Here is a 13,503-nt window from a genome sequence, read left to right as displayed (position 1 = left end):
CTTATTCAATCTTAATTTCCTGATTTGTGAAATGGAATAATAGTACCTCTTTAGAGAATTGTTTGAGGATTAAATGGGAGAATATGTGCTGTGAAGTGAATAGCATAAAGTCAGTTGGTTAACAGGCATTCAATGTGTATTATCAGATCAATGTCTTAGTTTTCTACTCTTTCCTTCTCTCCTTAAAAAATCAATTCCATGTATATTATTGACTTTCAAGTAAGAGATATGACGGTAAAACTTGGAAGATACTATGAACTTTTACTGAGCAACATTTTAGGATGTGAATCTTTTGGTAATTTTCTGCCTTGGGAATATCTCTGGGTTTGAATATAGCATACAAAGTAGCAGTAAGAGGTCAAAAATAATTCAAAGGCTCCATATGACTTCACAATTTAGCAACTATAGATATTCAAAGACGAGCATGATACCACATGCATTAATAATATATCACACAGGAATAGAAATCCGCCACATATACTCAGCACTAATCCTAAACTTTACAAAATCACATGAAATCAATTTGGAATTCCACAGTTTTAAGGATGAAGAGAACTTTACCTACATTCACAAAAAAGCTACGAGTATAATAGAGTATAATAAATAAGGATACTGTAAAAGTGATTGTATGGGTTGAATGTGTTAAACGGACTACCAGAAATTGTCTACAATAGCCTCAGGAGTTTCTTTTCCCACTTGTGAGTGTAATAGCAGGTCGATTTGTTTGAATATTAACTGGATATTTTGGATCCCATTGGGTTAAGCAGAAGGAAGTTCTCTAAAATTTAATCTTTCCTATTTTCTCAAAGACTTACACTGTTAAATTTTTTTTTTTTTTTTACTATATGCTTGAGGACCAAGTGATATCCATGCCCCTATCCCACTCATTCAAAAAGTACTGTAGAGAGAGAGATGAGGGCAAACTTACCTTTCATCCTTCATGTAAATACAAAGGAGGGCCGAGTTCCTGGTGTATCCAGGTAGATTACCCGTTGAAATGCTGCTTAAACTATTTCATATGGAATGGTATCTAAGACCTTGAGGACAGTTAACTGGGGTCTTTATTGTAAAGGGTCTTCCTTTTGCCTTCTATGTGTCCAGTAATTCATGAGCCATTGGCATATCACTGGTGCCTTATTTATTACCACTGAGAAATGATTTCATAATACTGACCAGAGTGATTACACAGCTCATAGAAACTTTCCATTTAAGAACCACGATGTCAAAACACAGCAGAGGCCATCAACAGTATTAATAAGGATTTTGTCAGCTTCTAATGATGATTATTATTGTATCAGATTGCAATTCACACTAATTATTAGTAAAAGTTTACAAACATTAAAAAGTGCATAATAACATTTGGATCTGATAGGGCTGAAAAAAGACATGAAAAATACAACACAAGGGCTTTACTTTTGTGATTGGTGTCCACATGATTGCAAGGTCATTTTCTCCATCTTTTTCAGCTCCATGGAGATAAGCTGTCCTCCAAATGTTAGTAGTATCATACAGCACTGTAAGAAATTTGATTCCAGTGAAGAAAATATTTCCAGTGCTTAGTATTATTTTCTATTCTCTTTCCCATATCCCCAGTTCTCAAAAATTCCCACAATTGGAAATAAAAATATTAGTCGGAAAAAGTTCTCCATTTGGGAATAAGACAAAATTTGCAGACTGAACTCTGGTCTGTGCAGATGCCAAACAGACTGAATTCAGGTAATATTCACATTAATGGATATTTTCAAATGTCTGTATAATAAGCAAAGGAGTCCTGATGAATCTGTTAGACTTAATTCATCAGCAGTGAATTAAGGGGATAGATTGTTTTAAAAAAAAAGTGTATCCTATCTTGCGTACACCACCACGCTATGGAGCAGAATTTTTAGGCAGCCCTTTAAAAAATGAGTGGTATAAAAATTCACAGTAATGTGCATCATTTTTGTTTTTCATAAGCAATCGAAGAAGGGGGGCAGTGCTGAGCATCTATATTGTACAATACAAAACAGTGTAAATAACAAAGCAGGAACACACAGATACATGATGCTAAAAACAGTACTTTCTGGATGGTTCTTTTACTGGGTGAATACTCAGGCCAGAGATATTTAAACTCTGGGGTTCAACCAACCCTTTGCTATTAGACACAATTAAATCCTCTGACATTGTGAGGGGCCAGATGCTACAGGAAGAATCATCATCTAGATCACTGCTACTCTCTACAAGCATTTCATCATATGGTCAAGTGAAAGGATCCGTACAAAAATGACATCCAAACACAAGCCACATGATTTCAACCATTGCTAATGCCAGAGGTAGAGAAAAGTCTGTCTGCAGCCACAGCCTCTGCCCCCACTTTTAACATAACAAGCAGGTTCCTGCAAAGCAGTACAGCCATTTTCTTCTTCCCCTTTTCACTCTTGGAAATAAATGCATTCCAGCCAGGTCTGGAGATTGGAGACATCGTCAGGTGTTGAAGAAGGTCAAAGTGGAGTGTTAACTTTCAGATTTTGCTGCTTCTCCCTGGGCTTCCCCACTTTGTTCTGTTGAATTTCGCTGTGCATCTTCTTCCCCTTCTGTTAGAGACAAAAACAAGGATAAAGGCAAAATAAAAACGACTGCTTTTATTTACTGACTCTCAACATATCTTTTTGGAAATGTTAGAAATCCTCTATTCAGACATCCTCATACAGACAAGTACATTTTCTTGGTAACCAACGCCCCATCAAGAAAACAGCTTATGACTTCCCTTAGGATTTTTAGCCACTGGTGGCTCAGTGGCTAAGACTCCATGCTCCCAGTGCAGGGAGCTTGGGTTCAATTCCTGGTCCAATCCCTGGGCATGTGGCAACTAAAGATCTCACATGCCTCAATTAAGACCTGGCACAGCCAAAATATACAAATAAATAAATAAATATTTAAAAGAAAGAAAACAGCTTAAATGTTTCAGTGCCAGTGCTAAGCCGCTTCAATCGTGTCCGACTGCAATCCCATGGACTGTAGCCCACCATGCTTCTCTGTCCATGGGATTCTCCAGGCAAGAATACTGGAGTGGGTTGCCATACCCTCCTCCAGGGGATCTTCCAAACCCAGGGATTGAACCCACGTCTCTTATGTCTCCTGGATTAGCAGGCAAGTTCTTTACCACTAGCGCCACCTCGGAACGTGCTACCTCGGAACCCCTAAATGTTTCAAGGGAAGATTAATTCTGGTTCTGGGAGAGCATGGCTCAAAAAGGCAAAAAATAACTGAGTTTTTTAAGTGATTAGTGATGCTCTATGCTTTTGATAAATAGCTGGGAAATCTCATGGCCAGGTCATGGCATGCCACTTGTAATTTCACCAGTTACAGAAATCAAATGTGTCTTTAGGCAGAAATCAGAAGTGGGGAACAAGCTTACCTTTTGATGTTTGACTATCTTATTTTAAGAAATATTTTAAAATTATGCTTTACATTATTTTGAACACATGATGATAACCTAGCTGACTTCTCAGAGGTTTAATTAATTTAAATTAAAAACAACAGTGGAAGGATATCATGTCAGGTGGTTACCCCCTAGTTGGATAGTTATGATGGCCTCTGGCCTGCCCTGATGGAACTTATGTACAAATCCAATAAAACCACCTTCATAATTGCACCCTTAGCAGCAATCTAAACACCAAAATGAAAAAATGCTTTCTCTCCATATTGGGTTACTTTAATGGGTGCAAGCTGCAGGCAATTCTTGATTCAAAGATTTAAATATTTACACGTGTTTACTAAGAAACCATGGCTTAGTAGACAAAATATTTGGAGGTCTTGCAAATTTTTACTAAGAATTTATTACCATCACTCAAATTCATAGAGGTAAGTAGGCTGTTCATTATTTAGCTGGAAACGTTGAGGGCAATTTCTCCTTTACGCTTAACAAGTACATATAAGACACGTCACCATACACCATACTTTGTGCTGTGCTTAGTCACTCAGTCGTGTATGACTCTTTGCAACCTCATGAACTGTGTAGCCCGCCAGGCTCCTCTATTCATGGCATTCTCCAGACAAGAATACTGGAGTGGGCAGCCATTCCCTTCTCCAGGAGATCTTCCCGACCCAGGGATGGAACTCAGTCTTCTGAATTGCAGGCGGCTTCTCTCTATCGTCTAAGGCACCAGGGTAGCCCACACCATACTTTAGGGAAATTTAAAGCAGTTTTTCCACATAAAAATCATATTCTGTTCTAAAGGAGTTTCAAAAATATGACACATTATATAGAATGTTCATGTACTATTTTCATTATTAGAGCAATGAGGACACCCCCAAGGTGTGCAGATAGCCGAATCTGAGATGTGTAGATTAGCATATGAAATAAGAACTTGATAAACAGGAGAAGCTCTTGGCAGCCAAAATAAAGAAGTCACATTAGGGCGGATGCAAGACAGTAGAATATTAAAGATGAAAGTGACTGCATAAATACAAGATGAGGATCTTGACTCAATGGGGCTTGGGACTTTCTGGGTATCCAGGGACACTTCTCAGGGCTCAGCATAATGCTGCAGACACAGAGCTGTGGCTAAATAGATGCTTGTTAACAAATCAAGATAAACATGAGACAATAATATTGTTGAACGAAAACTTAAAAAGAAGCTGAAATATTCAAGAACTACAAAGGAAGTCCCATACTATTCTCAGCTAGTGTTATTTAATTTGTCACTGTATAGTTGTCATTTTTTAAATATTTTAGACTTTTGGTCATAGTTATTATTTTTAGGTCTTTGTATTTAGAATAATAAAGTCAGTGCTATTTATACTTTGCCTTAGTCTGGACTTTGATTTTTAAGAGAAACAAAATTCTTTCAGAGTCCACTGAATTTTTGCAATTAACATGTAGAAATATTTTAACATCTGGAAGCATAAAGTTTTCTGAGTTATTTTAAATTGTTAATATTCAATTATAGTATATTAACATCAAATACAAATGTATTTATGTATTAATATAAAATTTCAATTTATTTAAATTTTAACATAATCTATATAGATTATATTGAGACTATAATTGCTGTTATAAGAAAGGTCTTGTGGCTAATGGGTCTTAATTTCAGTGAAAACAACAACAAAAATAAATTAAACTACACTATGAATAAAAATATCCTCATGTTCAGTTTAGTTCAGTGCAGTTGCTCAGTCGTGTCCGACTCCTTGCGACCCCATGAATTGCAGCACACCAGGCCTCCCTGTCCATCACCAACTCCCAGAGTTCACCCAAACCCATGTCCATCAAGTCGGTGATGCCATCCAGCCATCTCATCCTCTGTCATCCCCTTTTCCTCCTGCCCCCAATCCCTCCCAGCATCTGAGTCTTTTCCAATGAGTCAACTCTTCTCATGAGATGGCCAAAGTACTGGAGTTTCAGCTATAGCATCATTCCTTCCAAAGAACACCCAGGACTGATCTCCTTTAGAATGGACTGGTTGGATCTCCTTACAGTCCATGGGACTCCCAAGAGTCTTCTCCAACACCACAGTTCAAGAGCATCAATTCTTCGGTGCTCAGCTTTCTTCACAGTCCAACTCTCACATCCATATATGACCCCTGGAAAACCCATAGCCTTGACTGGACGGACCTTTGTTGGCAAAGTAATGTCTCTGCTTTTGAATATGCTATCTAGGTTGGTCATAACTTTCCTTCCAAGGAGTAAGCGTCTTTTAATTTCATGGCTGCAATCACCATCTGCTGTGATTTTGGAGCCCCCCAAAATAAAGTCTGACACTGTTTCCACTGTTTCCCCATCTATTTCCCATGAAGTGATGGGACCAGATGCCATGATCTTAGTTTCCTGAATGTTGAGCTTTAAGCCTAAGAGTGGCTAAATTAATGTAGATTATTTTAAATAGAATATTTATATAGAATACAAATTTAATGAAAAATTTTAACAAATTCTCAAAGATTGATGGAAAAAAATATATCTACTTCTTTATGCCACCAAATTGGAATGATTCCCTACAGGCTTTCTCAGAGTTAGCAGTTAATTTTAAATATTAACTCCCAGTAGTAAAGATAGAGAAACAATGAAAACTAAAATATACTTCAGTCTGTGTGCTCCATAGAAGTGATTGTTATGGTTTTATTTTCAACCTGAATTTGAAAAGACCAAGGTATAACTTGCTGACCTGTAATCACTGAATAAAGTTCTGTCCCTAAGCATTTTAAGATAGTGTTACTTAGCTATTTCATTCATATATGTATGTTCTGACTCAGTTTTCCAATACTATAACTGGAAGGCTTTGCATAAAAATTCTAACAGCATAGAAGTTACAACAACAATATCAAGTTGTTATCACAAGTCAGAAATTGATCAGTGTTTTTCATATGTATAACACTATGGTTCCTTAATCATGAACTGCTTTTTATTTTAAAAGATTTTTTGCACAAATTTTTTTTTCAGAGAAATACATTCAGCTTTGATACTTGTAAAAGCTATGGATGGAAGAACTCTCAGGGGATTCAGAAGTATTTTGACATGTCAAACTTGTTTTACTTTTTCATTGGTAAAGCTAGATTTGGTGGGTAGGACTTTGGGGCCCAAAAATAAGACAGCTTTTCAAACTCAGTCTATGATTCAAGGAAAATTAAAAGAACTTCTTACCTAAAATTTGTTTATGTAACCAACTATTTTACTTCCATTCTCAACAAAAATGGTCCTGGAGACCCTTTTATTTTGAAATGGTTCTTGAAATTGAGGTCTGTCAGACTCACCTGTGAATCTTGTTAAACATCTAATGTTGTTAAATGTTAGAGGTGGCCAGTATTGTCCTAGCTCCAGCTTTGTTAAATGTTCTCACATTTAAGAGCTTTTATAGAGATGAGGATTAAAAAAAAAACCAAACAGTCATGTGTTTGAGTGCGCATGATTAAGAGATTAGTACCTGCCTTTTACCTTACCTTATATATAAAACTGTTTATGACTCTATTAGGTTACTTCCAAAGGTGTTTTTTTTTTTCATGCCTTAATCCTACTTAGTGAAATGCTGTAAATCACTCTATTTTCACAGAGAGATGTCAAACAACTCACCTGTCTTGTTGATATCAAGACCTGCTAATTTCAAGGCTAATTCATTGCTGTTGCCACTTGCAGAGGAAACCAGGATATCATGTATTGCATTTCTTCTACCCGTTCTTCCTGAAGCAATAAAATCTGCATATGTAGTTTCCACATCAGTCATTGCTAACAAATATCCACATAGCAGGGGCTACAAAAAAGAGAAAAAATGATAGGTAAATATAATGGTAGACAATGGTAAACACTTAATAAAAACACTTGTTAAATTACTGGCCTATAATACAAATGTGAAATAACTGTCTTGCTTACATGTCTACAAAGCAAGTAATACTTTGATTACTGACAGTAAGGGAATGTTTTCTGTGAAGAGCCTGATAGTAACTATTCTAGGTGTGGAGAGTATATAGTCTTTATCCAACTACTCAACTTTGTGATTGTAACGCAAAAGCAGTCAGAAAGAATACATTAAATAAAAGTAATAAACAAACTCTATTTATAAAAATAGGCATATGGCCATATTTGGCCTGCATGCCATAGTTTGTGGCCGCTGGAGTAGGAAATGGCAACCCACTCCAATATTCTTGCCTGGAAAATCCCATGGAAAGTGGAGCCTGGTGTGCTACAGTCCATGGGGTCACAAACAGCTGGACACACTAAGCAACTGAGCACACAGTTTGTGGACAACTGGTTTAGATCCTAAAATACTCCATCTCTAATATCATTTCAGTCAGTCTTCACCCCAGAGAGGAGAACTTGAGATCAGTAGCATACCAAGGTAGTGGGAGTGGAGTGGGAGGGTTCCCTCCTAGAGGTAAGTAGTAAGCAAGGGTGTTGTTTGCAGAGAATCTAAGAACAATAATGAGACTGGCCAAAATCCAGTTTGTTTTTTATTATCACCATGCACCAGCAATTCTAAGCTATACCAATGATCAAATACTTCTCCCACCCAGGGCAGGAGGATAGCTCCCTCGTTGCCCCTTTGGTAAGTCGTTCCTTGTGAAGAATAATAATCTTTCTTGATTGAATCTTTGAAACAAAACCTTCAAATTTAAAAAGGAGTCAATGAGAGTTTGTTTTCCCAAACAGATATGGTAACACACATACTTAAATATTTAATGAAGAAATCTTTTCAAAGTAGAATATGAGATACATGTAATTATAAAAGATCACCAAATGTAAGTCTTTAAGTTCATTTTCTATGTTAAAAACCCATGTGTTTTCCTGAAGGTCAATGGCAGATGAATATTAATTTTGTTTAAACAGAAATCTAAAATAACACAATTTCTCTCCTACTCCTAGAGATTCAAAGTACATTTGATGACAGTTTAAAATTAAAAACACATAACCAATAATCAAGAGGAAGGAAACTTTTCAAAATATATGAAATGTAGAAGAAGCTAAAATTGTGGAACCCATCATGGACATGCACACTGTCACTCTGAAATAAATTGATGCCATTTACAGTGTAATTCAGGATGGTAGTCAGGCACCTTCTAAGACTTAGTTCTTCTTCTAGTGTGTAACTAGAGAGCTATTAATTTAATCTGGGGAAATCTTTTATACTCTCCTGTAAGAGCAAGCTGAAAGAGGAAAAAGGGAATAGCATAATACAAGCTTTGAAATAGGCAATATATGTATACTGTACGCTTTACTGTGACTATATTAAGGATAACATTGGTTTCCAATCACTTGACTATATTTACCATTCTTCTTTATGGCAATATGATTTAATGAAGATTTAGTAAAATCTCCAAATGCTTCTCAGAAGATCCTAGGTTTAGTCCTGACTTTGCCACTGGGTCATGGAGTCATAGTCAAAAAATCACTTGACCTTCTGGCCTTCCATTTTCTAATCAGTAAAGCAGGACAGCTGGATGACATAATCATTAGTGACACTTTGTGAAAGTTTTTAAAAAATGATCATTCAAAACTCTATCATTTCTAGAATCTTGAATTTGGAACTCCCTTCTGTGACCATTACCATGTTTTTGTTTATTTTTTTCCCCCTTACTCTCAATGAATCTATTCTTCACACTGGTCATATCTTTAATTTCTTTAACCTTCTTCCCTTTTAGTTCCCTCTTAGCCCAGCATGGATCAATTGCCCACCACTTCATGTAGTGTCTTATTAGCATCAAGAAGTGCCTTTGCTCTACTGTCACCCTGACTTTCCTAAACATCACCCGGAAAACAGCACGGTGCACTTTCTTTGATCTCATTACTTGGTGGTTGAGTGTTACCAGAAAAGGCTACAAAATTGTGCCAATTGGCTCAACTAAACATTTTTTACTCAATTATTTGCATATATTATGAGTTGTGCAGAAATTCTTTTGTTTCACTGTGGTTGACTCTTTACTATGCTGTTCTCTGTGGGAAGCATTGCAAACCCTCTCTACTCCACACAGCCAGATACTACCTGCCTTAAGAGCTGACTCTGAATCTTTCTTCTTGGAAAATATTAGGATATCTGTTACAAGTTCTCTTAATTTTTTTCCTATCTCAAATATATTTCTCTGTAAGTGACTTTTTTTTTCTAGATAAACTAGCTGCTTTCTTTTTTAAGGCATGCTACTGATTATATGAAATTAAAAGATGTTTGCTCCTTGGAAGGAAAGCTATAACAAACCTAGACAGCATATTAAAAAGGAGAGACATCACTTTGCTGACAAAGATCTGTATAGTCAAAGCTATGGTTTTTCTGGTAGTCATGTACAGATGTGAGTTGGAACATACACAAGGTTGAGCACTAAAGAATGGATGCTTTCGAATGGTGATGCTTGAGAAGACTCTCGAGAGTCCCTTGAACTTCAAGGAGACAAAACAAGTCAATCCTAAAGGAAATCAAAGCTGAATAGTCACTGGAAGGACTGATTCTGAAGCTTAAGCTCCAATACTTTGGCCACATGATGTGAAAAACTGACTCACTGGAAAAGACCCTGATGCTGGGAAAGATTAAAGGCAGGAGAAGAGGGCAACAGAGCATGACATGGTTGGATGGCATCACTGACTCAAGGGTCATGAGTTTGAGTAAACTCCAGGAGACAGTGGAGGACAGAGGAACCTGGAGTGCTACAGTCCATGGAGTCACAGAGGCAGACACAACTTAGCGACTGAACAACAACGACAAATTGATTCTGTTTCTTATTACCTCCGATAGGACCTTGCTGAATCCCTTTTTTTTCCCCCCTCAGTAATTTGTGTCTTGTTTCTCCTCTGGATTTCTTCTTTAAGTTTATAAGCATGTTCAAGTGTTACTTTACTTAAAAAACTGAAGCAATGATTCAACTCAATACCCTGTCCTCAACCTTCATACATCTTTGCACTAACTTCTCTTTCCTCCATCAAACTTATCAGAAGGGTTCAGCTACTTTTATTTTCTCATTTTTCTTGACCCGACCTTTAGAATTTTTCTATTCCATTGGCCTTTGTGTGGGATTTTTTTTTTTTTTTTTTTTTACAGAGACTGCTTTCTTATAGATCACTCAATGATCTGTATTAACATGAAATAACTGCTTCAAGGTTCTTGTGAGGGTCCATCCTGTTTGAGCTCTCTGTGACATGATACTGCTAGTTGCATTCTCCTCGAAACTCTCCCCTAGCACAAATTAAAAGGTGTAGGGGCAAACCAGGAATCATGGAATCTAGGGTTTCCATTTACTTGTTATGTCATGTCTAATCCCTCTGTACTCAGTTCTTTATTTATAGATATGATAATATACTTAGTTCCCAAGATGATCATGAAAATTTACTTGGATTATGTATCTCAAGAGCCTAACACAGTGTTTGGCACATGGTGGAAAAGTGCTGATTAAAAAAGAAAAAACAACAGCTGTCACTTACTTAGCTTTCATACCTTACTGTCCTGGTTCCATCCCATTTGACCTTTGTATTCTTTACAGATTTCCCTTTCTAGGGTCATCTTTAGAAATAAGGGCACATTTTGTGGAGATTTAGAATCAATCATCGACCTTGTTTACTTACTGACTTGAATAACTCATCTAATTTCAATGCTTCTAATTTCTCACTATGAATAATACAAAAGTATGCATCTCCTATATAGAATGTTCTCCCAAGCTCCTCACACACAAGAGAAACTGGCTGCTGAATAGGGACTTCCACTTGGTTTTGCAAACATTTCACATTCAATAAAGAAAAGTTAGACAACAATAAAACACACAAATAGAGAAAATCTGCTTCATTAATATACCATGTTGACCATGTGCTATGCTTTGCTTAGTTGCTCAGTCATGTCTGACTTTTTGCTACCCCAATTTTTAGTTATTTCTTTACTTAATATCCATGTCTAATCATTTGCCAAGTCATGTTGGTTTTTATTTGATGTCACTCATAATTATTCTCTATAAAACATAAGAAAAACTCTCACCAGGATTAGTGCTGAGTTTTCCCATAACCTGGGAAGAACCCACTTCTGGTGCATTAACTTTAACCACTCACTCTCACACTTTGTATGTTACAGAATAATACATTTATCTTCCCAGATCTTCTCTGATGGTACATTTGTTCAAGGCTGTTAGTCTGCTTGTTTTTTGGGGTGGGGGAGAGGACAGCATGCATGGTCTTAATCATCCTGACCAGGAATTGAACCCATTCCCCCTGCATTGAGGGGATAATCTTAACTACTGGATCACCAGGGAAATCCCCAAACTTGCCTACTGAAATGGATTTAGCCATCAAAATTCAGCCAAATCCCATCTTCTCTTTGTCTTCTTTCCCCTATCTCATCAGTTAGTATTCCCATCAGCCCTGATTTGTGCCTGTTTAAGAGCACTGAAATTCTAACTAGCATTATGGTTGACTCACCTTCTAGACATATCACAAGTTCTGACAAGACAGGAACTGCATTTTGTTAGTATTTTAACTGCAAAGTATTCCTAGTAGAGCCATTAGCACATTATAAATGCTGAATAAAAGAATGTTGAAAAGAACTGAACAATGAGGAAGAAATATATTGATAACCTTTCATCAGTAGCCACAGAGCACATCCCTACTCCTGATGGAACCTAGGTCTTCTGCACTGCAAGCAGATTATTTACTGTCTGAGCTACCAGGGAAGCCCTACACTAAATTACCAAATTCTAAAACTCTGGTAAGTTTTATAGATTAAGAATTTGAGGACCAGAGAGTTCAGGTAATCTGCCAATTTTCACATAATTAATTGTGCAGAATGAAGGTCTGCAAATTCCCAGTCCACTCTTTCTGTTCTACCAGGTTGCTTGTCTATGGGTAAGCTACGAATCTGGATAGTTTTTGACCTTTAAGTAATTCAGTACCATTAAATATAGCAATATTTTCATTACTTACTTCACCACCATTAACAAACATAGTACTTAGTTTCTATTTTACTTTAAAGATTTATAATTGGATATCTTTACAGATATCTTTCTATGGTCATGTTTTGAAATAAGGACACATGCTGTGGAAATTAAGAGTCAGTCATTGATCTTCTTATATCCAGCAAATGTATCTGATAAAAAGAGTTACAGGAATAAGTTAATCTCATATCCACTGTTATTGTCTTTCATTCTTAGTCTCTTTATGACTTTTTAAAACATAGGCTTTAAAAATAGCACAACTGCTATTATTTCTCATTTAATAACAATGCTATGAAGCAGGCAAAAAAATCCTTTTTTAATTGATGAAAGTAAGTTTCAGGGATGTTAAGTGACTGCTAAATGGAGCACAGACTATGGCTTAAACCTAGGTCTGTGAGTTTTGCATAGAGTATTGTATTCTGCAAAAAAGTTCCTTGTTTTTTGTCATTATCATTTTTTCAAATACAGACTGTGATAGTAATACTCATGTATGTAGGAGTTTACTTCTAATTCACATTGCTGATAACAGATTTAACAAGATTTGAAATATCAGAGTGAGACACAAAAAAGTGGTGACATTTTCCATGGGAAGATATGCATTTAAAGGAGTACTCTGCTATGACTTATAAATCTGGGGATGTTAATTCCTAGGGATGGTGGTAACTCTACTTGTAAGAGGGGAGCCAATGACTAAATTTGAATTTTCATTAGGGTACTCCTAAAAAAATGAGCTCATGGAAAAAGAAACAGGTTTATGAGTGATTTATTGATACACGTATATTGTGTTCACCTTTGAAATGTGTATGCCTAGTTTTCAATTGGATTAAGTAAAGACAATAATGAGAATTGTAAGAGAGTACTTCTGTAAACTTCTCTTCTCCTTAAGCACTTATGAAATATATTTGCTAGACTGATGTGCATCCAATTATAAACCTCAGAAACTAAGTACTGGGCATTCAGTTATGGCACCCATTATAATCATTAATATAATAGTTATTTTTGTAAAGTAGTATACCACTCTTCTTACATTTTCTTACAACAGCTGACAAATAATGCATATGTAAATACATGAAGGAAGAATATAATTACATTTTGAAATAAAATATACAGATGCTAGAAACTGGATCTTTTTTTTCCTCT

At 36.3% G+C, this 13,503-nt stretch overlaps 1 protein-coding gene across 1 annotated transcript; it reads right to left on the bottom strand.

Moving 5' to 3' along the window:
* Positions 1–977: 977 nt before the first annotated feature.
* On the bottom strand, positions 978–7,193 carry PKIA (cAMP-dependent protein kinase inhibitor alpha). Its single transcript, XM_068983920.1, has 2 exons — positions 7,043–7,193; positions 978–2,570 (listed from the first exon to the last, which is right to left on the bottom strand). Exons 1-2 carry the CDS (start codon positions 7,191–7,193, stop codon positions 2,491–2,493), a joined length of 231 nt encoding a protein of 76 aa, XP_068840021.1. The 3' UTR covers positions 978–2,490.
* Positions 7,194–13,503: the final 6,310 nt, after the last annotated feature.

This window comes from Capricornis sumatraensis, chromosome 11, assembly GCF_032405125.1.
Source record: "Capricornis sumatraensis isolate serow.1 chromosome 11, serow.2, whole genome shotgun sequence".
NCBI classification, from domain to species: Eukaryota; Metazoa; Chordata; class Mammalia; order Artiodactyla; family Bovidae; genus Capricornis; species Capricornis sumatraensis.
This window is presented reverse-complemented; position numbering and strand designations above follow the sequence as displayed.

What these genes read in the sequence shown, in the direction of transcription:
- PKIA (XM_068983920.1), bottom strand. Translation starts at nt 7,193, where the DNA reads ATGACTGATGTGGAAACTACATATGCAGATTTTATTGCTTCAGGAAGA. An exon ending in TCTTGATATCAACAAGACAG is followed by an intron (nt 2,571 to 7,042) that starts GTGAGTTGTTTG and finishes TGTCTCTAACAG; the next exon opens with AAGGGGAAGAAGATGCACAG.